This window comes from Mustela lutreola, chromosome 2, assembly GCF_030435805.1.
Source record: "Mustela lutreola isolate mMusLut2 chromosome 2, mMusLut2.pri, whole genome shotgun sequence".
Classification (NCBI taxonomy): Eukaryota; Metazoa; Chordata; class Mammalia; order Carnivora; family Mustelidae; genus Mustela; species Mustela lutreola.
This window is the reverse complement of record NC_081291.1, coordinates 159,662,774-159,690,588: the sequence shown is the minus strand read 5'-3', so window position 1 is coordinate 159,690,588 and position 27,815 is coordinate 159,662,774. Positions and strand designations below refer to the sequence as shown.

The 27,815-nt window shown below is 38.7% G+C and overlaps 1 protein-coding gene across 5 annotated transcripts in view; it reads right to left on the bottom strand.

Annotated features, from left to right (window-relative positions):
* Window positions 1–264: 264 nt before the first annotated feature.
* Window positions 265–27,815, bottom strand: part of IGSF11 (immunoglobulin superfamily member 11) — a 134,589-nt gene continuing 107,038 nt past the window's right edge. For 3 of the 5 annotated variants that reach the window (XM_059164011.1, XM_059164015.1, XM_059164012.1), the window contains exons 2-7: window positions 25,184–25,347; window positions 23,554–23,761; window positions 20,568–20,723; window positions 5,394–5,516; window positions 4,420–4,570; window positions 265–2,641 (exon numbers count right to left, since the gene is read on the bottom strand). In XM_059164011.1, coding sequence (XP_059019994.1) covers window positions 2,197–2,641; window positions 4,420–4,570; window positions 5,394–5,516; window positions 20,568–20,723; window positions 23,554–23,761; window positions 25,184–25,347 — 1,247 coding nt within the window. In that variant the 3' untranslated portion in view covers window positions 265–2,196. The remainder of the gene's footprint in view (window positions 2,642–4,419; window positions 4,571–5,393; window positions 5,517–20,567; window positions 20,724–23,553; window positions 23,762–25,183; window positions 25,348–27,815) is intronic. The other 2 variants (XM_059164013.1, XM_059164014.1) reach the window with 2 other exon arrangements.

Below are 27,815 nucleotides of genomic sequence, written 5' to 3'. Positions count from 1 at the left end.
GTGGGAAAAAAGCAGTCATGGACCTGGTCTCATGAACTTCAGACACGGCAAGAGGAAAATCATTCAATGTGTGAAAGGGTCATTACAACTTCAGTCATACACATAAGAACTGGACTCAAATTTCTACTAAGAAGATAAAGTAATTTCCAGAGTACTATTTGCTCATTAAAATTATTATGTATACTATTTAACAGAATGGAAAACTCTTATAACATTAAAAAGAAGACAAAATATAAACTCATAAATTCATTAATATATGATAAGTAATGACAACTTGTTTTTATATGAATAAACTTTTATTGAATTTTAGATAATTAGAAAGAATAAAGAAATGCAAGATAAATGCTTTCTAAACAACATCTGATAGTATCTTTTCTGTCATGGTATTTTCACTCTTTATAAAAAGTATAGACATTCATTTATTTAAATTTTTACAAAGTCAAGAACAATCACATGGAAAAAATAAGTAATGCTAACATAAATTCAGCATTTCATCAATATCGAAATGGCTGCAATGGTTAGGTTCTGAGCTTAGCCCTCCCCGAACACGGTAAAAGCAGCAGCTGCTGGTTTCCACATATTCAAACGGTCTGAGAATCAGGAAGCCACTCCCTGTGACGACTATGCTTGCAGGAAAAGAGGGCAAAAGGCATGGTGCGAAGAGGGAGTGAGAGACAACATTGGGGAAAAAAAAATGATGCTCTTATCGAACCACGAGGTCGGCCTCATAAATAATTCAGAGAACGATTCTGGGGTGAAATCATTTCTGTGCTGCTTAAAGTGTGATTAAGGCGAGATAGTCCCCGATACAAGTATGCCCAGATCCACACAGCACGAGAGTGGGGAGTTTGTAAATTATCTGGTGAACTCCAAGGCCAGCCAAGCCAGGTAATTAATCACAGAAGGAGTCTCTTTACAGTGGTGTAAAATGCATTTGGGCAAAACTGCAACCCTGAGCTGTGACAAACATAGGGCAGACCCTCCCAGGAGCATACCTGAAGGCATCCCTTTTGTCTTATTCTTATCTGTTTTGCAAAACGAATTATTTTGGAAACAACAACAGAACTACTCCTGCCCTCCCTGTAACAACCTACTAACCTGGACATGTCAAACAAAGAGGAAGTTATCTCTCTCAGTGCAAAAGGCATCAGGTGCTGCCCTCATTAAGGGTAACCTAGTGTGATAGGCAGGGAGCCCCGGCCAGCCCAGCCGTGCCTGGAGGCTGCCAGGAAGGCTCCAGTCCCTCACACCTGCCTTCCTGCTCCCCTTCGGCCCACACACCCCAGCTCTTTCTATCTGGGCACCGGCCTCCCACAGGGCTCCACAAACACAATCACTGAATGCGCTGTTAGTAACAGTCTTTTCTTTCCTAGCCCTATGCCACTCATGTATTTTTTAAAAAAACAAAAAACAAAAAACCCCACAAGAGTCTTCTTTTAAAAAAATATTTTTCCAGGAAGTAATGAACAGTAATTGTCACGGACCCAGAACAGACCCTAGAAAAAAGCAGACAGGCAAGAATCTGTCATATAGCAATATTCCAAATATGAAATTCATGGTTTAAGAAGACATAAATAAATAAATAGGAAGGGGCTTCTCAGAGAAGTTTCTTTTGTTTTCCCCCATTTCTTACCAAATTTTGTTTGCGTAAAAAAGTTTTGATTCTAGGATACAAGAGCCAGCCCTCTTGGGACCAATATGAACCATTCATACCACTAAGCCCTCTAGATACAGAGGGAACCGTGATGATCCCAGGGTTGCTCATTATTTTTTTGAAAGATACCTATATTTTTAAATAATTTCATTATTTAAGCTTCACCTGGCACTTGAGTCTCTTGAAAAATTATTAAGTTAGGCATGAATTAAAGAATAAGCCCATCTGGACTGAAGTTTAGGTTTTAAGTGCTAGTCTGCTCTTGTATCATTTTCCTTGGCTTGGCACATCTCTGAGAACCAGTTTTTTGAATAGAATGCTGGGACATCTGTGGTGGGGAAACAAGTCTTCAAGATGAAGAATTCCAGTTCATTTCACAAATTTCACTGGCCACGTAACAAACAGCATTGCCTTTTCCTTTGTGCTTTTTTACTAGTATCCTTATAAGGAAAGCACTTCTTTCCCAGCACTTGCTCACCCCGCCCTCCCCCTGCATGGGGTACTCCACTGATTCTTTTCTGAACACTCTATCCGCTCAGGTACTATACCAGGGAGCCGGCCCGACTCTGGGCTGGCACCATGACAGGGATAGCACCAATTCGCTCTAGCGTTGCTTGGCTGACAGTGTACGAGTGTGTGTGTTGAGGCCGAGGCTTCCTGCTGACTGAGCCATTGCTCCTGGGCATGACCTGCGGGGATGACCCTCTGTTGGCTGTCACTACCAGAGTCTTATGCGGAGCTGAGCCCAGGTGGGTCCCATTAGCGTAGATGGAAGGGATGTTGGCATTGCCTGAGTGGAGAGAGAAAGACTGGCGCAAGTCACTGAAGTGGTTGAATGACTCCGTGTTCCTGGGAACTTTTGGATTGTTGCTCCAGTATCGACTGTTGTACGTATTGGAAGAGGTCAATGTGTTGTTCTCTGAGGAGGATATCTCGGTGTGAAATGCTTTGGCAGAAGAAGAACATTTAGGTGGAAGATCATCCTCTCTGAAAAGGAATAGAAATAAAATTGTTGTCAGGATTAACTTGAATGTCACCCTACCCTCCAGCCCAGGAATCTTTCATCTTCTGCTAAGGCCATATGTCTGTGAGATACAAATCCTCAGGACAGAACATACTATCAAAAAAGCAAACACGGGGCATCTGGGTGGCTCAGTGGGTTAAGCCTCTGCCTATGGCTCAGGTCATGATCCCGGGTTCCGGAATCGAGCCCTGCATCGGGCTCTCTGCTTGGTGGGGAGCCTGCTTCCTCCTCTCTCTCTGCCTGCCTCTCTGCCTGCTTGTGATCTCTGTCAGTCAAATAAATAAACAAAAATCTTAAAAAAAAAAAAAAAAAAAAAAAGCAAATGCATCAGCCCTTGTGTCCTGGTGTCCTCAGCTCTGGCACTCATTCTCATTGAGACAATGCTCAAGAAAAATGTTCCCTCAGCTTATCAATAGCCAAGAATACAAAAAGTAATGTCAAATCTCTCAGACTATACTTTCCAATATACCTGAAAAAAAAAAAAAGGTGTGTGAATATACATGTGTGGTATGTATATATGCACGTTTATAATTTTTTTTTGCTTTAAATAGGAAAGTAGACCTTGAAGAGAGCCACTGAGCTTGTTGTGTAAAGAATTACAAGAGGCTAAGATAAGTCACTAATTTAGCTTAAGATGTTAATTCATTCAACAGTTATTGAGTACCAGGCACTCTACTATACTAGATGTTTCATGTAAAAAAAAGACACAGTTCCTATAATCCAGAAGCCTATGGCCAAACGAGAGTGCCAATCAATGCAAGAACATTTCCAAGTCTGAAAGGCTGGACAGGGACTAGAGTCAACTTCTGTGAGGAGGTGACACCTGGACTGGTCTTGAATCAGATCAAGGAATTTATGAAAGAGATGGATAAAAAGGAAAGGAGTTTGGTGACAGAAGAGGGTGGAGGCTTGAGCAAAGACCCTGAAGCACGAGAGGCTACAGAACAGAATGGAACACCAGTGACCATGGAAGTAGTGACAGAGGACTAGGGAAGCAGGAGAAGGTCAGTCCTGAAGGGCTGTGTGGATCACGCTAACTAGACTAGATTCATTAAAGCATTTTCAACAAGGATACCATGTGGTACAATGTGATAGGGATAGAGAGGGAGCATGAACTCCCCTATCCTTATAACATGCCAAGAGTCACTTTTCTTTAAAGATGATTTTCATGCTGTGATAAGCACTGGGTGTTAAAGGTATAACTAATTAGAAATTGAACACGTCATCAAAAACTAACGATGTACTATACAGTAGCTAACTGAACATAATGAAAAAATAAAAAAAATAAAATAAAGATGATTTTCACATTGTTGTCTGAAGATGTTCATATCCTTGACTGAACTGTCTCTCATACCAAGCCATATGGCTTTGGCCTGTGTGCACAGGAACTGGTATGCTCTTGGGGTGTTTCTTCTAGCTTCTGGTATAAATGCCAATGTCAAACACATTTCTTAAACTAACTTTTCTTCTGTGGCAACCATCTTAACTCCACCTACCTTGGAAGTATGGAAGGTGAAGGAATTCTTCACATGTGTCCTCCTAGTTGGGCACATATGGGACCCTCTTCCTCTTTCATGATCCAGTAAATGAGTAAAAGTGATATAAAATACAAGAAAATATGACTTGGCACTTTAACTGTCTAGGCCATCACAGCCATTGGATTAGCAAAGAAGTCTTAGCTGCCAAAATTAATAGAAATACAGACACTGGCCATATAGGATGAATTTTCTGACACACAAACCTTATTTCATTAGGAATTTCTTCTTCCTCCTCCTCTTTATTTTTGCTTCTCCAGTAAAAGAATGCCCCTAAAATTAGTGCAATGCAAAAAATGATAATAACTGCACCAGTGCCAATGGCTCCAGCTATTAGTCCAATGCTCCTGGGCTGGGCTGCAAAATATATTTAAGGTAGATTTAAAGAACAAAAAAAGAGAGAGAGAGAGAGAAAGAGAAATAGCATACACTCATGCAACTTCATAAATATGTAAGTTTACCACAGAATCTTCTTAAAATGCACAGAATTGCCCAAAGTGTTGCATCCTTATAAAATTAAACCACGGTTAGTTTCTGTGTCCTCAGTGGCTGGGACTCACACACAGGAGGCTCACAGGCACTCGCTGAATGAATGAACATTACAGGACTCACCATGTCAGTAGAACAACACTTAGAGCAGAACAGGCCAAAGATGCTTACCTGCCTGATCAGCCCAGAGGAACCCTGGCGATCAGTGCGATAACAACCACCTCAACCCAAAAGGGTCACTACTTTTTGTAAGCGGAATTCAAATAACCCAGAACTCTCAAATAAAGGGAAAATTTCTGCACTGCTTATTTATGACCTGGCCACCTAGCAATTAAGCAGATATAAATGGATTAGGAGAAAATAATAGAAGGTCTTGCCGTGGCCATAAGATCATCACAAGTTTTTGTAATGTCAATAGGATTAGGCAAGCACTTGAAGACAAGCGACTGACTTGATTCTATTAATCCTGAGGAGAAAGACATTCTGTCATAAAAAACATGTCGTATTGCTGAGGCTGAAAAGTATACTAAGACATTTATAAACATTTCAATAACTAAAAAAAACCGAAGAAAATGTTATACTTAATCTTCAAACAACCTAAAAAAAATTAAGAGAAACTCTTCATTCCCTGGTTTAACAAAGATTTTGGTGTTCCAGACTCAGAGTCAATGTCAGAATTTTATATACTTACGTGAAATAACCTGGAGATCTAACAGACAGGTGCTGGTTCCGATGGCATTTGAAGCCACGCACTGGTACAGGCCTGAAGACAGGGCACTGATGTTCCGAATGGTGACTGTCCCCTGGACCTGGTCTGTCACAAAAATCATAATCAAGTAAGGAATTAAGGGAAAAAAAAAAAAAAAAGAAAAAAGAAAAAAGAAGAAATCAGTAGGAAGCTACAAAAATAAACACTGAAGAGCCCTCCATAGCCTTTGCCAAAGAGATTTTCTTGGTTCATGAAAACACTAAAATCACATCACATTAAAGATCCAGAGACATGGAGGGAGGGCTGTCCTACATGCAATCTTACAACCTAATCTGCCGTTAGTCTGAAGTCCTATATGTGAGTAGCCCTCCCCTGAGGAAGCAGTAGCTAAGGCCTGTGCTAGAGAAGTTATGATCAGTAACATCACACTTCAGTTCTGAGGAAATGCGATGCCATCAAGATGAAACTAAACTCATTAATGTTCACTTTATACTTGATGGAGAAAACGTCCACGCTGTGCTCAAGGTTGTTGGTTGTTACTTCCAACAACTATTGTAACTGTAAGTCCAGATGTTCCACGAGGCTGACACCAAGATAAGCCAAAAGTTCAGTGGAAGAGCTACCAGGTCAGGAAATGGAGAGGAAGGTGGCGAGGGTGGGAGAGCCTCCAAGGGCAGTGCAGGTCTGGACCCTGTGTAGGGGAGAGACAAGGAAAGAGGGCCAGGCAGGGGGCATCTCTGATTGAGGCCTCAGGTTAGGGAAGTCTCCATCAGGCTGCAGGGAAGGCCCTGCGCTAAAGTCACCTGTTAAAGGAGTCCCACCCCCTGGAAGACTGCATTCGCAGGCCCACTGTGCCCATTCCCTGGTTGAGGGCAGCCTCAGAGAAACCTGGTCTGGGTGCAAAGCAATTGACAGAGTCTAGAGGGAGCAGTTGGGGCTGGCTGTCGACGGTACTCCCCACAGCAGGAGATGAGCAGTGCCATGTTCAAGTCCCCCACATTGACATTATCCAGAAATGTTTCAGTTGTTCAGATTTTATTAATTCATCAACATTAGCATAGATTATGTATTCCTTGTAAATAAAATGCAGATTACAGTGATAATAAAAAAAACTAAGATTAGTAGTTGCTATTACTATGTGCCAAGCATTGGTTAAGCTTTTATAGTATTATCTTAATCTTTCGATGACACTATGAGGTATTATTACTCATCTCACTGAACAGGTAAGGAGACTGCGGCTCTGAGTAATATGGTTATACAACTAGACACACAAAATTGAAATTAGATGGGGGGATGTCTTACATCTAAGCTCTAGGCTTCCCTGCCTCCCTTAGGCAGAATTTAACACATCCAATCATTTCAACCACTCAGAATAGCTGCAAATTTAGAAGTAGAAAACGTCCTGATGGCACATTTCTGGCACCAAGTCCATGTGTTCCTAGGGCAACACCTGGAGCTCCCCCTACCCTGGGCTATTTTTACATGAAACTAACATTATCTTGTTTCTGCTGGCAGTCTTCATTTCTATCTAGAGCAAAGGCAGAAGCAGAGAACACGGGTCAGCAAAAGCAAACCTAACCACAGCACTGCATGCATTTATTGGTTAAGTCATTTAAGAAATAAACACAGGGTGCCTGTGTGGCTCAGTAGGTTAAGCCGCTGCCTTCGGCTTGGGTCATGATCTCGGGGTCCTGGGATCAGGTCCCGCATCGGGCTCTCTGCTCCGCAGGGAGCCTGCTTCCCTCTCTCTCTGCCTGCCTTTCTGTCTACTTGTGATCTCTGTCAAATAAACAAATAAAATCTTTAAAAAAAAAAAAAGAAAGAAAGAAAGAAAGAAAGAAATACAGAGTGAGCACCTTTTGGAAATAGCTTCAATAAACAAGCTAAAGAAAGGACATTTTTTTCCTTGCTTTTGTTTTTTTAATCTGAACATTTTTTTTCTTTTTAAAGATTTTACTGATTTATTCATGAGAGACAGAGAAAGGAAGAGAGGCAGAGAAAGAAGGAGAAGCAGGCTTCCCATGGAGCAGGGAGCCCAACGTGGGTCTCAATCCCAGGACCCCGGGATCATGACCTGAGCCTAAGGCAGGGGCTTAACAGGCTGAGTCACCCAGGTGCCCCCAGTGGGAACATTTAAAGGGTCAAATCCATATTAGAAGGGTAGCTTACTTATTCAGAACATGATGCTCAAAGAATTTAGACATTTGAATTGTACTGGACAAAGTCAATATATTTGGTGGTTACTTTGTTTGCACTTTTATATTATTTCCTTTTCCTTGACAAACAACTCCGAGGGCTACTAATGTGTGCGAGCCTTTCAGTGAATGCACTCAGGAGCCGGGCCAGTCTGGGAGGAAACCACTTTCTCCTGTGTTTGCATCTTGCTCTCCCGGGCCTTCATGAAGTGCCCCTCCTGTGTGCTCTTCAGCACCATGTGTTCTCTTGTGCAGGCACTTAACCCCATTTGATGTCATTTCCTGCCTACTTGTCTCACTAAAAGAAGTGGGGGTGGGGGTGGTGTGCCTAGGTGGCTCAGTCAGTTGAGCCTTCAACTCTTGATTTTGGCTCAGGGTGGGATCAAGCCCCACGTTAGGCTCTGTGCTCAGCAAGGAGTCTGCTCGAGATTCTTTCCCTCTGCCTCTCCCCTGCTTGCTCTCTCTAACAAAGGGCGGGGGGTGGCTGGGTTTGTCTTGTTCATCACTGCATCATCATCCTCGGAAACTCTTCAGTGTCTGCTGTGTAGCATATGTGCTGTACTAAGAGTTTTACATCTGTATCATCTAATCGTCAAAATCCTAGGTTTTATACGGAGAACAAACAGAGGGTCACCAGACAGGAAGTGGGTGGGGGATGGGTGAAACAGGTGAAGGGAATTAAAGAGCACACTTAACATGGTGAGCACTGGGTAATGCATGGAATTGTGGAATCACTGTATTGTACACCTGAAATGAATATAACACTGGATGTTAACTATACTGGAATTCAAATTAAAAAAAAAAAAACAAAAAAATCCTAGGTTTTATATTCCTTACTTTTCAAAGATGAAAAAGTTCAGAGAAGCTACACAATTTGTTCAGGATCACACAAGTACAGAGGCAGTAACAATCTGTAAAATCAGGTCTCTCCATATCCAAAGCTTATAGGCACCATACATATGCTTGGTTTTTTAAACCACAATATTCTATAGGGTGCATCTGCAGGGTATTTCCTCACCATGCAATGTTACATTGCTGCTGTTAAACTAAGCCATCTGTCCTACTCCGTCTTTGATACATTACCAGATGTCACCAGGCAAGAAAACCATAATCTCTGGGCAACTAGCTCTGCAATTCCAAACACTGTGCTGCCGTTTTCCTAAGCCCTGAAGTTCTAGGAATTTGATCAGCTCATACCAAACCAGTAATGTTGTGGACATTTTCATAGAGATCATCAGGGAGACTTTTAACAGCTGAATGAAGCAGCATTACGGCATGTAGAAAGAGGTAAAATAAAGACTCTTGCTTTAAAAGGTTATTTTTAGAAGGTGAAGTCACTGTTCTTCCTCTTATCTCCATCAACAGGGATAGAGCATGCAGACTGATAGAACCAGTGCTTCCTAACGGAGGCTGACAGGCTGACAGGGCATGCTAGAGCTAACTCAGAATGTAAGCGGGGAAGGAGGCACATTGATAAGAGAGGATTAGCCAGAAGCAGAACTGTGCTGTTTGTGTAGACATAGCAAAAAGCAGACAGGAGCCCCTCAGCAAGCAGGGGGCTGCTTCCAGCCATAAGCACAGGGCTCTTTCTCAAGTAAAAAGGACTAATTCTTCAACTCAGTCTGTCACTTCACTTGGCCTGCTCTGGTACAGAAGTAGTTTGTTGAACTGAAGTTAGAAAACAAATGTTCTTATGGTCCTCTTTCTTTTAAGAATATGTGAAGTTCAACTGTGTGGAACCACAGTTTGGAAAACACAGGGATCTTCCCTACCACCGACCAGCTGGTTTCCTCCGTGTGACACAGAGCTACCAACCTAACCTCCATATTGCAGGTTGCTGTGAGGATGAAATGAGGTAATGCATGCAACAGGCACAGTATAGTGCCTGGTAAAGCTTCCCTGTAGGAATTCCATCCCAGCATCACTTGGGAAACTTCCATAATTTTCTGACTCATAGGAAAAATCAGTCAAGAAATTCGGAAAATGTTGGAAGTCTCCAAATCCCCAACAGATATTAATACTTAGTATCTGAGGTTGAAAGACAGGAATTCCTCAGTCATTAATTATTCTATACTTTCATATGATTTATGTACTTCAGAATAATTAGTGGCCATAATAATAAACAGTCAGTCATTTCTCAAATAAAAGTTCCAGAAGTATCCTGTAAGAAAAAAATAATAATGCAAACATGGTTTATTTTTATTTGAACCAGTTATTATTACAAAACTATATATTTCAATTCTGCATAAAAAATGATCTTAACCCGATACATTTGATAATTAGTCAAAAGGAGAGCAATATCACAAAATACATGTCAAATTAAAATCTATTTAAAAATTCAAAGATAACATCACAAATACTTAATATTTAAATAGTCGTTCTAAAAGAAAATTTTAAAACACTATGTAGCATTAAGTATACTATCCAATAATCTTGATCTTTTTCATGCCAAATTTTCTAGACACTGAAAATTTTATTTCATTTTTGTGTTGATATTTGTTGAATTAAGATATAGATGAAGAACGCACAGGGAAAGAATCTGTTCCCATTAAGAAACTATCTAAAGTATCTTTGAGACACATATTAAGATACACACTGATTCCTATTAGCTTTTTGTTTTTTAATTTCATGATGAAAATATTTTGTCTGTTTGCTCAGCTTCGGCTTCACCATTGAAACAGATATTCCTATTGCCAATTCAGATTTTAAATTCATTTCTGATTTCATGTCAAGTGTATTTCCAAACCAACATTCCCATCTCCTTCTCTTTGCATTTCTCCTATTTGAGTATTTACAAAGCATTGGAATCCACAACAAGTATTCAAACACTGGAAAAAAATGATGAACATTACTGGGCAGTATTTGAATAACGAAAAATTTGGAACCCCAGTACTAACAACATTACATAGAATCACACATCAAAATTACCATGCTAAGGACTCTTGCTTTTAAAACTTGTTATTTCCCAGAATACCACTCACACAGCATGTGTATGAAATATATTAGGTATATAAACTTATTAATATTTATTTGCAAGAGTGACTCACCATTAGCAACAGACTGGGGCACAACTACACACTCACAACATGGCAACAGCTACAAGCAAGACTGATTAGCTCGTGACTGCTTCTCTCCTACTCACTTCTGTCCAGGTTCCCAGAAATGTTGACTCTGAGTGTTCTTGCTCTGAATTTGTCATCAGTGGATTCTTTTGACTCATTCTGTCTCTGTGTGGACTGTTCAGCTTTAATTCTCAAAGAAGAATAGTACTTAATGCTCAAGAAATGTTACCTGTTAACATTACTTTGGCCCTCAGAGGACCACTCACTCACTCGCTACCTTCCTTAAGCAAATCTCTAAGCATTCCTTCTCTGAGCTAATACAGCTGGTATTCCTTCAATGGGCCTAACTAAGACAGAAATCTGAGTTAATTCTGACTCTTTTCTGAGTCAGAATTTTTGACTGATTTTTTGGTTGATTTTTGTCTTCCGTCTCTCCTGAATCCCACCTCCCACCACTCCCCGCCCCTTCTCCATCCCCATCACAAGGGTCTTGGTTCCAGCCCTCTTCCTTTCATGATGGAGCTATTATCCAAGTCTCACATCTACGACCAGGCTATCAGTCTTACACCCTGACTGCTTTAGCTCTTTCTAAAATGCAGATCTGGATATCTTTTCTTGCTTTATAAATAGCCTGGGAACACCCACAGTCTCAAAGACAACGTCCAAACTCCCTGAAGGCTATACAATGCCTTTCACAATCTGGACCTGAACCTTCCAAACTCCTCCCTCACCAAACCCTCATGAATCTTTTTGTCAGCTTCATAGATTTTCTCACTTTAAAGCATCAAACTTTTACATTTGCAAGATTTTGCACGCATGACTCCCTCTACTAATAATAGCCCCCTTTACCTGGTAAAACTTCTACTCATCCTTTAAGATCCTTTTCTGTTCAGGAAACTCTTTCCCTATAATGTTCTTCCTAGACTCTTTGGGGGAAAATAAAGGTTAATAGTAAACATGTTTATAGCATTCAATATTCAGTAGTACTAAAATTATCTATCTCTGTTTCCCCCATTAGACTGTGAGCTCTAGAATGAAGAAACATCTCTATGTTTCTATTTCTCTACTCTCTCAAACACCCTACCCTGAAGTAGTTACAAATAAGGGTTGTGACTGTGTGTGTACCTATGTATACACAGGCACACATATATTCAAAGAATGGACAACAAATCTATATAGTTTGACAATTGCTGGTATTTAATTTTTAAAGAGGGAGGACTGAACATTGCATGGGACCTGCTTCTTTATGTCAGAATGTGGCAAAAGAACGGGATTGCTTTCTATGTAGACCCTGGACAAACCTGGTATCCTCTCTGGGCCTCAGGCTTCACCCTGGTAACGTGACAGAGTCGGACTACAGTAATGTTTGAGACACTCTCCTGCTCCATCCTAGTTTCCATACTAAGTTCTGCAGAGTTCTCAAGCAAGCAGCAAGCAAAAGAGTTAATCTCCGCTCTTTACTATATTAAATTATGAAAGGATAAGGACAACAGAGGATTTGTTAGGAACAATGAGGGAAAAATGCATGATTTTTTAAAACCACACTGAAATAATCAGTAGACAGTATGGAGAATGGGTAAAAGAAAAAGCCTGGTAGATGAAAAACATAAAATATTAGAAATGAATCAAACTAATCGCTTCTCAACCTTTTGGCTAAGATCAAGTGTAGGAATCATTCGAGCTATATCTAGTATCACAATTAATGTAAATGGAGCCAATCAAAGAACAAGGCTCTCAGACTGTAGACTGAAATCCAAATTAAGTCCAAACACATGCTGCTTATAAGCAAAACAAAACTAAAACTTAAGACATGGAAACCTGAAAGTAAATGAACCATAAAATAGAAACATACCAGCAAGAACTAACCAAAGAAACCTGCTGAAGAATTTTAATAATTAAAATAAGGCAAAAATGCATATTAAGCATAGAAAATCATATAACACTTTATAAGCAGATAATGACACATACTGAGAGTACATAAAAAAAAAATTGGCATAACTGCAGGGACAAAGTGACAAATCCACAATCCTACTGTGTGACTTTAAAACACATCTCTCTCATAAAATAATAACTGAAACATACAATATTGGTAAGGATAAAGAATATTTAAACAATACAATTAACAATTTTCTCATCATCTATATAGCCATACCTTGTTTTATTGTACCTCACAGATAACTGCACTTTTTACAAATTAATATTTTGTGGCAACCTTGAACAAGTCTATTAGTACCATTCTCCAAGAGCATCTGCTCACTTTGTATCTCTGTGTCACCTTGTGGTAATTCTCACGGTATTTCAAACTTTTCCATTATTGTTATATAGGTTATGGTGATCTTTGATGTTATTATTGTAATTGTTTGGGAGTGCCACAAAATGTACTCCTGTAAGACAGCAAACTTAATGGACAAAAGTTTTGCGTGTGCTGACTGCGCCAGTGACTGGCCATTCTCCCATCTCTCTCCCTCACCCCGGTCTCCCTCTTCTCTGAGACAGGCTAATTAATAACCCTACAATGACTTCTAAGTGTTCAAGTAAAAGCAAGAGTCACACATCTCTACTTTAAATCAAAAGCTAGAAATGATTGAACTTAGCAAAAAAGGCATGTTGAAAGCTGAGATTGGTTAAAAGTTAGGCCTCTTGCACCAAATAGTTGGCCAAGTTGTTAATACAAAGGGAAAACTCTTGGGGGAAATTATAAATGCTACTCCAGCAAACACAGGAGTGACAAGAAAGTGAAACAGCTTTATTGCTGATACTGAGAAAGTTTCAGTGTTCTGGAGAGAAGATTAAACAAGCAACAACAACCCCTTAAGCCAAAGCCTAATCCAAAGCATAGCCCTAACTCTTCATTTCTAGGAAGGCTGAGAGAGGTGAGGAAGCTGCAGAAGAAAATTTGGAAGCCAGCAGAGATGGGTTCATGAGGGTTAAGGAAAGAAGCCGTCTCCATAAAGTGAAAGTGGAAGAGGAAACAGCAGGTCCCGATGGAGAAGCTTCAGAGGTTCTGCAGAAGACCCAGCTCAGATAACCCATGTGACCACACGAAACAACAGATTTTCAATGTAACCGAAATAGTCTTCTCCTGGAAGCAGATGCCCATCTAGGACTTTCATAATGAGAGAGAAGTTAATGCCTAGCTTCAAAGCTTCAAAGGACAAGCTGACTCTTTCATTAGGGGCTAGGGCAGCTGATGACTTTAAGTTGAAACCAAAACTCATTTACCATTCTGAAAACCTTAGGACCTTTAGGAATTATGCTCATTCTACCATGCCTGTGCCCTATAAAGGGAAGAAGAAAGCCTGGATGATAGTATGTCTGTTTACAACATGGTTTACTGAGTCTTTTAAGCTCACTGTTGAGACCTACTGCTCAGAATAAAGGACGATTTCTTTCAAAATATCACTGCTCAGTGACAATGTATCTGGTCATCCAAGAGCTCTGAAGGAGATGATCAACATGGTTAATGTTTCTGTGCCTGCTAATACAACATCTATCCTGCCTCCCATGGATTAAGGAGCAATTTTGATGTTCAAGTCTTACTATTTAAGAAACACATTTCCTAAGGCTACCATTGCCATAGGTAGTGATTCCTCTGATGGACCTGAGTCTGGAAAGGGCTTACCATTCTAGATGCCACTAAAAACATTCATGATTCATAGGAAGAAGTCAAATAGCTTAAGAGGAGTTTAGAAGAAGTTGGGTCCAACCCTCAAGGACGACCTTGAGGGGTTCAAGACCTCAGTGGAGGAAGTAAGTGCAGATGTGGTAGAAACAGTAAGAGAACTAGAATTAGAAATGGAGCCTGTAGAGGTGACTGAATTGGGGCAATCTCATGATAGAATGCTTAAAGGATGAGCAGCTGCTTCCTATGGATCAGCAAAGAAAATGATTTCTTGAGATAGAATCTACTCCTGGTGAAGATGCTGTGAAGACTGTTGAAAAAATGACAAAGGATTCAGAATATGACATAAACTTACATGATAAAACAGTGGCAGGGTTTGAGAGGATTGATTCCAATTTTGAAGGAAGTTCTACTGTGGGAAAATCCTATCAAAAAGCACCCCATGTTACAGAGACATTCATGAAAGGAAGAGTCAATCAATGTGGCTAAGTTCATTGCTGTCTTATTGTGAGTAATGGCCAGTCACACTAACCTGCAACCACCATTGAGAGAGAGCCAGGACCTTCCACAAGGCAAAATGACTGTAACTCATGGAAAGCGCAGATGATGGTTGGTATGTTTTAGAAACAAAGTACTTTGAAATTAAGGTAAATACACTGTTTTTTCAGACATGATGCTATTGCACCCTTGACAGACTACTGTCTAGTGCAAACATAACTTTTACAGGCACTGGGAAACCAGAGAATTCACTTGACTTGCTTTACTGTGATATTTGCTTCATTATGGTGGTCTGCACCTACACCCACAGAATCCGTCAGGTGCCCGTATCTCCACCCAAGCACCTGTAACTGGACATCTGATTCCAGGATTCAATTCCTGATTCAATATTCTGATTCCAGGATTCAATTCCTTTAGTCAAGATGCCACAAGTTTTTTTTTTTATATTTTATTTTTATTTTTTATTTCTTTTTAAGATTTTATTTATTTATTTGACAGAGAGAAATCACAAGTACACTGAGAGGCAGGCAGAGAGAGAGAAGGAAGCAGGCTCCCTGCTGAGCAGAGAGCCTGATGTGGGACTCGATCCCAGGACCCTGAGATCATGACCTGAGCCGAAGGCAGCGGCTTAACCCACTGAGCCACCCAGGCACCCCAGATGCCACAAGTTTTAAAATAAAAGTTAAGACACTAAGACCAAGGCAAAGGATTTGTCTATTTTGTTGAAATTCATTAAACTGGAAATTCATTCAACTAGAGGTTTTACTTACAGACTCATTTAAATGTAGGTCCACCCAATAATTTCTTCTTCTCCCCTTTCCCCAATTAACATTCAACACTTAAAGCTGCTTAAAGCTTGCCATCAGCATTATTCCGGGAGGCTCGTCAGGGTTAAAACGGTTTGTTTTTGACAGCTTTTTAAAGACCAATTTTAGGTAGTTCTTACTTTCCCTTTCTCTCCTCTGCCTCGCTTGCTCCACTCCAAACACACTGGCCTCTTTGCTGTTCGTCCCAAACACCAGGCACATTCCGGCCTCAGGGCCTTCAGATGGCTGTTCCTTCTGCCTGGTATACTCTCCAGCTCCCATATTCACAAAGTTCATTTGTTCAACATGCTTACATCATTTTCAGAGGATCATCCTCTTGGTGAGATTTACCCTAAGCACTTTATTCAACACTGCAGCAACTCATGCCCCAACAGTTCCATTTTATCTTCCTCCATATTTTTCCCCACAGAAGGTATCACATGGTAGCAAACTGCAATCTACTGATTTGTTATATTCAATCTTCACCCACTAGAAAGTAAGTTCTATCAAGGAAAGAAGCATTTCTGTTCTGTTCTCCACCGTATGTCCAGTAGCTAGAATAGTGTCTGGAACCCAGTAGGTGCCTAACATATATTTGTTGAATGAATAAAAGAAAAACAGAGTTCACATCAGTATACAAAAGGATAAAATCAAAAGCTTGAATTAACAAGATTGATCCAAAAAATAAAGATGAAAAAGCATAAACAAAATTAATAACGAAAAAGGAAATATAATAGAGTTTTAAAATGTGCAAGAAAATAATACGAAGGATAATAAAAAACATAAGTATTAAGTGCTTATTCATGTCAGATGCTGTTCTAAAAGTTTTACAAGTGTTTTCATTTAATCTTTATTCCACACCTGTGAGGCAATTACTGTTATTGTGTCCATTTTACATGTAAGAAAACTAAGGTACAAAGTCATATAACCAGTCACTCCTGGAGCCAGGATTCCAAATCATGTCCTCTGACTCCAGAACCTGCACTCTTAAATACATTCTCCTGACTTCATAGAATATATGAACAACTTGATGCTATTATGAAAAAAAAAAAGATGTTTTCTATAAAAATAGAGAAGAGGGATGCCTGGGTGGCTCAGGTGGTTAAACATCTGTGTTCAGCTCGGGTCATGATCTCAGGGTCCTGGGATTGAGCCCCAGATAGTGTTCCCTGCTCAGTGTAGGCTTCATTTCTCCCTTTCCCTCTGCCCAGCACCACCCTGACCCCAGTCTTGCATGCACCCCTTTTTTCTCTCTCAAATAAATAAATAAAATCTTAATTTAAAAAAGAAAGAAAAATAGAGAAGATACAGAAAATCTAAGTAAACTTATATCACTAGAAAAATAGTCAGGAGTCAAAAATCTACCAACAAGGTAGCAAGGTAAAGCTTTTATAGGCAAATTTACAAAATCATCAAATAATCTCCATCTTATTCATACTATTTCAGAGTATAGAAAAAGAAGGACAAGTACCTAACTCATTTTATAATACCCTTATGTAATCTGATACTAAAACTGAATGAGGGCAATGGAAAACAGAAAAAAAAAATCACAGACTATTCTCACTTAAGATCACAAATGTAAAAATTCTATTAAAATGTTAGCATACCGAATGGGACAGTTTATTAAAAAGTAATCACAATCATATAGACTTTATTCCAGAAATGCATGGATATTTGACATTAGAAAATATATTAATGTCATTCACTCATTAGCATTTTGGGCCAGATAATTCTTTTTTATCTTTTTAAAAATTTTTTTTATTTGAGAGAAAGAGAATGAGTTGGGGGGGGGGGAAGCAGAGAGAGAGGGATAAGCAGACTCTGTGCTGAGTGCTCAGCCTGAAATAGGATTCGATCTCACAACCCATGAGATCATGACCTGAGCTGAAATCAAGAGTTGGATCTCAACTAACTGAGTCACTCAGGTGCCCCACAGGCCATATAATTCTTTATTGTGGGGGTATCCCGAGCCCCTACCCACTAGCTACTGGTAGCACCCTCTTATGTCAGCTGTGCTAATAAAAAATGTCTCCAAATATTGCCAAATGAAATTGTCCCAGTTGAGAACCACTGAAGCAGGGACTGGTGAACTGTGACACAGGTCCAGACACTTAAAGAAATCTGGGCCAGTTGTGCAGACCGTAGAAGCACCGGCCAAACGGTACTTCATATTTCCTAAGAATGAAGACATTCTTTATATATCACACTACAAGTTCCAAAGTGAAGGAATTGAATGTAAATACAATACTACTATCCATTCTACAGTTTATACTCAGATTCCAACAACTGTACAGTAATGTCCTTTATGGCTCTTTCTTCCCCTATCTAGTTTCTAATCCAGAATTCTGCATTCTATTTTCTTAACCCCTGAGTCTCTCTAAATCTGGAATAGTTTTGCCTTCATCTCTGTTTGATGTTTCTTCATCACCGGATACAGATTTTGTGTTTGCAACAAGAATACCACAGAAATCATGTTGTGTCCTCCTCAAAGCATACATAAAAAAGTTCTCAGTTTGTAACAGTATTGGTAATGTTCACTTTGATCACTCAGTTACATGGTATCACGCAGGTCTCTCCACTATAAAGTTATCTTTAAAATTAATAAAAAATACGTAGAGGCACACTTCAGTACTATGTAAATATTTTGTTCCTCATCAAACTTTTGCCCACTATTTTGACATCAATGGTAATTTTCAAACTCTACTATTCCTTCTGCAGTGGGGAAGGAACATTCCACTCTGAGAAAATGCTTTTCCTTCTCTCCCATTTATTTATGCATATTAGCAAGGATTGGGGGATTTTTATTTTATTCAACAGATTATGTATTGATTTTAATTTTCAAACTGTCCCAGATTTGTCCAGAAGGAGCTCCTTCATGCTAGACCCTACACACAAGGACAATTCTAATCCCCTAAATATTATGTCCCTGTCACTAATCTGACTTCTAGAGTGCCCTTCCCTGGTGTCAAAATATTTTTTTCTCAGAGAATACATCTTGAATTTAAATTAAACAACATTGGGGCGCCTGGGTGGCTCGGTGGGTTAAAGCCACTGCCTTAGGCTCAGGCCATGATCCCAGGGTCCTGGGATGGAGTCCCACATCGGGCTCTCTGCTCTGCGGGGAGCCTGCTTCCTCCTCTCTCTTTGCCTGCCTCTCTGCCTACTTGTGATGTCTGTCAAATAAATAAATAAAATCTTTAAAAATAAATTAATTAATTAAACAACTGCAAACATATTAGTGAAGTGCTTTTAAAATCTACATTATTTTGGGATTATAAACTATTTTGAGATCTATTTTACTATTATCAGTACCAAGAGATAAATTTAAATAAAAAATCTGATTCACTTAATGTGCATTATTATGATAAATGAAGTTATTCGAAGTAATTCTGATAATTGAATTACAAAAGCCAACATTTTCTTCTTTAGCATTCAAGCTCACTTTCATAACTAAAGTACTAAAAAATATTTAAGTTGCTAAGAAGATACCTAAAAACTTGACTGACACATATATTCAGAGACAAAGAGGTATGATAGGCTCCTTCTACACTGTATTTCTCAACTTACATACAAACCACCACTTTCAAGCATTCATTTGCAATTCCAAACTCAGCCCAATATTTCACAGAAATGTTTTTAATATAAATCATAGAATCTTAGTGCCGATACAAAGAACCTTGGAAATGATTATCTAATCCCTTTATTAAAAAAAGGCAACAGAGGCCCAGAGAGGTGAACGGTCACTGAAATAGATACTGGAAAAATTTGGAATTTAAATATGTTTTTCAGGATTTCAACACAAGAGCTAGATTAAACATGCCACTTACATGTAAATAGTGAGATTAACAAGTTAGTTCACAAAAAAAATCTATTTACCCCACAGCGCAGCTGAAACATTTAGCAATTTAGCAATCCATGGGGAACAATGGTACTGCAGTAATCATTATCAGAGTAAGCCAGAAGTTATTATCCCCCATCACTGAGAAGTTTTTTTTTAAAAATAATTAATTTAGGGCTGAGTAAATTAAAAAATGATGGAAAGGCCCATTAATATTTCTGATATTCTTGTAGAAAACTTACAGGCTCTTACAGGGCTGATGGCCCTGGTTCTTTCACATGCTACCTTTACCATATGACTTAGGACTTTGTGTTTTGATGACAGCCATAGACTATCTATACAATTCAAAGCTTCTCAGGCATAATTCAGTTTGTTTGGGGCCCCTTCATTAACTGTCAACTCTTTAACTTAGGATGTGTATACTGCCCTGAGAACACTACAAGAAACATACCCCGTATCACAAGGCCACCAAATTTTATTTTCTTGAAATAGAAGATTTTGTATATAATTCTATAATTTTCCCCTCGTTCTATTTGATCAGCTTTCCTCAAATCTTCTAGAGTGTTTCCTTTATTATCCAATTAAATCACTGGATTTACATGTAGGAAATAATCGATAACACTCATGTCTCCTCCATCTTTACCTGTTTGGTGTGATCAACTCCTGGTTCTCCCATGATCTGAGGCCTTTTCCTGTTCTCTTTCCCATCTTCTTCCTCTAATTAGACTTGAGGCTGAAAACAGGATGATTGACCCCCTCATGATCATGCTGATGCTTCTCACACTAAAACAGGCAACTGTGCCTCAAGGAGGAAGTGGCTTCTCAGTTATCAACTTCAAGGGGTATCTTATAGTTAACAATATAAGGAAGCTACCATTTAGCCATTTTAAGTCTTCACTGTAATAGAATGGAATTTCCATGTATAGTTACCACTAGATGAGATATATAAAGGCAGCACACAAGAAAGAAAATGTTTTATTCTCTTTAAAGTTGGAAACGCAAAATGATTCAGGTAGTTTTTTCAGCAGACAGTGTGTTATTTTTCAAAATCTATTAAAGTTAATTACTTCATGAGTCTTAGAATTTGAATTTTGCGTGGTAACTGATTAAATGGGTAAAGCAACACTGTACATACCCTGAGTGGCGGTTGGAGGTAGTTTGAGGGTATTGTCTAACTTCTCCCAAAGGTAAGTTGGCCGAGGGATGCCTTCCTCTGAGCTACAGAGCAGGATGACATCGCTGCCGATATCCTGGGATCCTTGGATTTGGCAGTGTGGGGCAGAAGGGGGAACTACAATAGGAAGAATAGGGAATAAAGTATGCATTTACTGTAAGCCGACTGATGATATAGGAGACATCAACATTCAGTGCACTGGAACCCCAGATGACAATGTTTGTAGGACACACATCAGAAGACTATCTTGTGAGTGAAGCCTGTGGTTAGTCCTAGGTACTATTTAGGGGCTTGGGTACAGGTGCAGGGCCCACAGCTTCAGCTGGCAGGGGGCGAGCGTGTACAAGAGGCTTCACACCTTCATTATATTTCCAAGGAATCTGATGGTCTTGGTTTCACTCTCCTTCCTCTAAAGAAGAATGTTGAAGGTCCTTGGTGCCCACAGACTGCCTTTAGAGATGTGAGTGAGAGCACCCATGCCAGCAGCAGCGTGATTCCCAGTAGCTCAAGGCTGGAAACAGCCCAAGTGTCCATGGATGGATGAATGGATAAACAAAACGTGGTACATACCTACTACGAAATATTATTCAGCTCTGAATAGGAAGGGAATTCTGACACATGCTACGGTCATGGATGAACCTGGAGAATATTGCGCTAAGTGAAATAAGGCAGTCATAAAAAGAAAATGATTCTACTTCTACGAGGCACTTAGAGTAGTCAAATCCATAGAAACAGAAAATAGAAAAACGGTTACCCACAGCTGGTAGGAGAATGAAACATTGTTTAATGAGTGCAGAGTTTTAGTTTTGCAAGATGCAAAGAGTGCTCAGATGGGCCATCCCACTACATGAACACAAAACACCACAGAACTATAGACTTGAAAACTGGCCAAGATGGCAAATTTCACGGTATGTGTCTTTTACCACAATCAAAAAATATTTTTAATTACTGCAAGAAGCCACTTTTAGAAAAGATATTTCAAGAAAGAGCAACCACTGGCCCTGGCAACTACTCTCCGCACAGGGCTCTTTGTTAATTTACTAACAAAAACCAGACAGGCCTAAATTCTCCTTTATGCAGTGGAAGTTAGAGGAAAGTTCAAGTATGTCTACTACTTGATGGTAACGCAGTGGACATTTTAAGGCAGATAAGGACACGAAGGACACAAAATAAAAAATTACCCAAAAAGAGCAATAAAGGAAAAAATGTGGTGCTTTGCAGTAAGAATGCAAACAAATAAAAATATACACTAAGCCAATGGCCTGGAGTCTCATACTGGGGTACCTAGGAATTAAAGTTGAAATCCAAGTGATGATGTACTTAAAATGCTAATGACTATTCAATAAATTGTGTTCAACCTTTTAAAAAATGAATGTAAGAATACATAAAAGATAAGTGCAGTAGACAGAGGAACCAGGAAAGACAGCGGGTGTGGGAGAGAGAACGAGAGGGTGTAAGGTAGGAAAAGTAAACAATCTCAGAGAATCCTAGCTGCTGTGATGTGGTAAACCAATGTCCTCCATTACTACCTTTGACGTTGCCACCGTGTGACTATAAAGGAAACCCAAAACAATTCTCTGGAGGTAGCATTAACTGTAAGATAAATTAAGGTTTTTTTTCTTCCTTTAAAAATTGAAAAAATAAACTTAGATAATGTGGGAAGACAGTTATCTAGCTTAGAGGTATAAACATCAGAAAAACACTGAAATTCTATTAGTACTCTGTATTTAGTACTCAAGCATTTTTAAATCTCCATATTTCATAAAAATTTCTGTATAATTAAAAATTCTATTTAATATAAATATAAAATATATAAAAATATGTATTATATATAAATATAATAATATTTATGTATAAAATACATATTTTTATATATAATATAAAAACAATATAATTAAAACTCTACAATTTTAAACACATTACTGTATTTCTAGGATAGAAATCTCCAACCTGGTCCTTAGCTTTCTTATTTCATTTGAAGGCTAGGAAAACAAGACATCAAGGCTATAGCATATTGTCACCCACAGAGGGAAAATGGCAAAAAGCCCCATTACTGATATTCTCAAGTAACTCAACAACAGGAGGGAAAAAGAAGGGCAAGAATTTGCCAAGGAATAAGGGAGTAGATTCTGAGACATGGCTAGGATGGAGAAGAATCACGAGCATCAGCCCAAAAGAACTGAACTGAGCTGCTTCTCCCACAAGCATGCATTTAGGAAGCAGGGTTTTATTTCAGAGGCAGCAGAAGGGAGAAATACAACATGTTTAGAACGGACTTAATTTAGTATGAGATAGTCTAACTCTATGGTAAAATGGGTGAAGCACTCATTTGAAACAAGACATCTACATTTTAATCTAAGCTTTATCGTACATTATCTACGCCACCTCGAAAAGGCCCTAGATCTGTATGGTCTCAGTATTAAGACCAAATTGATCATATAACTTATCATTCTCTGACTTTTGAGAGTAAAAGGAGGTATTACTGAAATTATATACCAGGACATGAGATATAAGCCGAGAACTGTGGGGAGTCTACTCAGTGTTATGTAGACATGAAGTAATTGTTTTCTCACATGAGCTGAAACTTCTGCTTTGTACTCAAAATAAATGATTCTTGATTTAAGTGGCTCTAAATGGTAAGTGCTATCATTTACCTATTGTAGCACAAGTGAGAGGCCACTCGTGATGGTATTTTACACCACCTTTCTCCACCTTCACAGCAAATCATTTAAGAAGCTTCAGAGAACCATCAGAGGGAGAAAGGGATGGGAAGATCATGTGTAAAAAACCAGAGAGAAGCAGAGTCCAGACAGGGCAGACAGGAGAGGAGACAGGAAAAGGACATGAGCAGAGAGAAAGTGTAGAAGGATGGGCAGAAATAAATATTCTCAAGAAGAGAGACATACCGTAAGCAAAGCCAAGGTGCCTGGAACATCCTGTCACTCACCTAAAACTGTGAGACCGGTGACCCCAATGTTTCTGCCCCCTCTATCTGGAAGGTTGTTGACCAAACACTGGTAGGTGCCTGTATCTGAGAGCTGAGTGTTATTAATGAAGATAGAGACGTTGGTGGCTGGCATGGTGCCTGTAAATCCTACCCTACCATGGAACCGGGGGGCACCATCAAACATCTGTCCACCCTGATACAGGATGACCTGAAAAAAGAAAGCAAAACAAATAAACAGGACACTACAACCCCTTCTAGACACATGGTACATAACAGTAACTATCTGCTAGACAACAGACTGCACCAAACATTGGAAAACTTTATTTCTCATCTTAACTGTTGTCACCCACTTTTTACTGTAGCACCAATGCATAGGTATATTCTGGGATTCTAAATTTTCATATCTCAAGTTGGAATAACACTGTTTCCTTGTCGAACTCATCACAAAATAGAAAATAACGTGAATGCAATCTTACTATCAGCCCATAAATATTTTTATTCCAATAATTCCAGAATAAAAAGTTTAAAAAATCAGCACTGCCATTCTCATGCTTACTAGGTGACAAAATGATAGGTTGTAGTTATAGCCTGAACATAAATGAATATCCTAAAAGGAAGAAGAGTTGCAGGACTGGTGATTACTCTTCTTTCATCAATTCCTATTATCAAAGTTAACTATTCATGAGACAGGACTCAGAATGATGTTACAAAAAGCCCTGTGGGCTGAGAATGGGAAACTTGGTTCTATTTCAGCTCCATTCGTAAATGTTTGGGTAACTACAGACAAGTCTTTCTTTGCCTCCTAAAGTGAAAAGGTTGAATAAAATGATCTTAAAGACCCAGTCTAATTATACTAAGTTCCATGGTTTGAAGAAACAAAAAAAGCTTCTATGAAATATACATATTTGAATTCATATCAGAAAACTTACCTTATCAGATATTTTTAGGCAGTAATAAGCTTACTACTGAAGCAGAAAAGCTTCATAACAGTAATAAATTATCTTTGGGAATAAAGGTATAATCATGATTACTAATCATTAATTTTCTGAACATCATTTTCTGCAATGGTTAATACAAATTATGGATCTTTTACCTGTAAGTGGGTAGCAGCTTCTTTTTTCATGTACCCTAATTTATTTGAGACTCTTTGAGGCTGGCTAGTATGCCTGGCTGTGTTTATTTTAAAACACTTGTGAAATAAACCAAATAAATCAAGTACTAACTATCTAATTTTACTTTCTTAACATTATCACTGTCTCTCAAACATACTCTCGTGCACCTGTGTCAGTGTCAGTCCCTTCCTGTCAAAGTATACTTTGCTTTTTCTGTCTTGGTATTTCCTATCAGCAATGCCTTTTGGAAAAATTCCATGTTCCTACATAAAATTCTCAGAGGAGTCCCTTGACATCTGTTAAAAAAAAAAAAAAAAAAAAAAAAACAGTCTCTTAAAAAAGAGGATAACCTCTTCTGATAGTTGACTAATAACACAGAAGTAGGATTTAAAACAGCACAGGCTCATTGAAAGTACTACCTTATTCTAGAAATCAGATATGTACTCAGGATGCTTTTTGACCCATGTCTTCTGAAAAGATGAATAGTTGAGAGGTAGCATGGAATGGAACAGAAGTACCTGCTCAGGTTGGTTCGCATTGGAGAGAGGAATGACCATCCAAATGACATTGAGGTTAATAAGGGCAGCGCTGGTAGTGAAGGTACAGGGCAGGACTGCCGTCTGGCCCCGGGCCACCTGGATACTCCCAGGACTCTCGGAGACTTCCAGGGAAGCTGCGACACCTGCAGGGAAAGAAGAAAGGTTATGTTCTCACACTTTGCCAACAGACCAAACCTCTTGAGGAAAGTTTGGTGTGTTATACTATTCGGAACATAAGCAGACTAACATGACTTGTTCAGTTGTTCAGTCTTACTGAACAACTACTGACCAATCACCGATTCAAAATAATAAAAACTGTTCACCCCTTTATCTCTTAGAAACCACAAATGAAAAATTTCAGCAGCTATTTACTTTATTTCAGAAGAAAGTAAGTAGCTGCTCTTTGGCCAGATTCAAATACAAGATGGGAAAAGAAGGCTGATAGGGTTTGAGCAAAACTAGCAATGCTGAGGAGGGATGAGAAACCAATTATTTTTTAAGAGCATCATTATAATAGTGCACTTGAAATTAAAGGTTTACACATAAATCTAACAAATTCTATGTAAGATTTATATATTAAAAATCATAAAATGCTAATAAAAGCAATCAAATAAGACCAAAAAATGGACAGATATGCAATGTTCATGGATTAACAAATTCCATTCTGTCTAAACTGATCTACAGAGTCAGAGCAATCCCATCTAAAATCCCAGCAGCTACTTTTTGTAGCTATTGATGAACAAATTCTAAAACATATGGAAAGGCAAAGAACTAGAATAGCCAAAATAATATTGAAAAATCAGAAAAAATTTGGAGAATTCACACTATCTGATTTCAAAACTTGCTACAGAGCTATAAGTCATCAAGACAGTGTGGAGCTAGGATTAAGGATAGATCACCAGGAAAATACCACAAGATTGAGAGTTCTGAAGTAAACCGTTATATTTTTAGTAAAATGCTTTTCAACAAAGGTGTAAGACAATCAAATGGGGGGAAGTAGTCTTCAATAAATGGTGTTGGAACAATTCAATACTAATATGCAACAAAATAACTCAGACCCTTACCTGAAGCATACATAAAAATCAACTCAAAATGTTATCACAGACCTAAAGGTAACAGCTAAAGCCATAAAACTTCTAGAAATAAACAAGGGAGAAAATCTTTGTGACTTTGGTTTAGTCAAAGAAGTCTCAGATAAGTCACCAGGACCACAAATCATGAAAGACAACAATTAAAAACCTGGATTTCATTAAAATTTTAAAAACTTCTGTGCTTCAAAAGATTCAATTAAGAAAATAAAAAGCCAGGGTACAGGCTGGGAAAAGGTATCTATAATTCACACATCTGGTAAAGGACTCAAATACAGAAAATACAGAGAACTATTACAGCTCAATAATGAAAAGACAACCCAATATTAAAATGAGTAAAATATTGGAGTAAACGTTTCAAAAAAGTAATAAGCACATGGAAAGATGCTCAACAGTATTACTCACATTAGGAAACTGCATATTAACCCACAATAAGATGTCGTTACACAGCACATGAATGGCTGTCATCAAGACAAAACCAAGTTGTTACAAGGAGGTAGAGTAACTAGAATCCTCATTCTCTGCTGGTGAGATTGTAACATAACAACCCAGAAATTTCACCCCTAGGGATCTACCATGTACAGTGAAAATACATGTCACACTAAGATCATTAACGTTCATGGTAGCATTACTGAACAGAAATAATACAAATATCCATCAATTGTTTAGTGGACAAAGTGAGGTATACCCATAAATGAAACATCACTTGGGGGAAAAGAAAACCACAAGCTACTGATACAACATGGATGAGTTTCTCAAAACTGTTTTGCTAAATATTAAGAAGCCAGATGCAAAAGACTATATACTGTATGACTCTATTTACATGAAATGTCCAGGAAAAGCACATCTAGAAAGACAGGAAGCAAATCAGTGGTTGCTGGGGGCTAGAGAGGAGGGATGAGGGATTGATGCAAATACATTGCATGGAACTTTTCTAGGGTGATGGAAAACTTCCAAAACTGGATTGTTAGATAGTTGTACAACTCTATAAATTTCCAAAAAATAACTGAGTTTTAAATGTGTGAATTTTGTGGAATGTAGATTATACCTCAATAACACTGTTAAAATTCAAAAAAGAAAATAGTGATCTACCAGAGCCAAATCCTGGGAAATGAAAACCAACCGCTATCTCTTCTAAAAAGAATGCCTGTGCCCCTGGGACTATAGAACAGTATGGGACTAACAGCAGATTAAAATAGGTCAGGGATATCCAACAGAGAAGCTACTCTAATCATGAAAAATACATTAAGCCCATGGTGGTATCTCAAACTGTTTTACTTTGAAGTGATATTATCTTAATTCTCCAAAAAAAGTAACACAATAACATACAGGTATAATTACAATTAGTTTAAAAAAAATATATCTACATAACACCTTCCTTCTATAGAACCTCATGTTCTTCACATATAGTCTGGTGATTTCTCAGGAGTTAAATTAACAGGATAAAACATTTCATAAAATAAGCCATCTGTGATAGGATATAAAGCAGTTGATAACATCAGGAAAATTCCCTAAGGAAAATA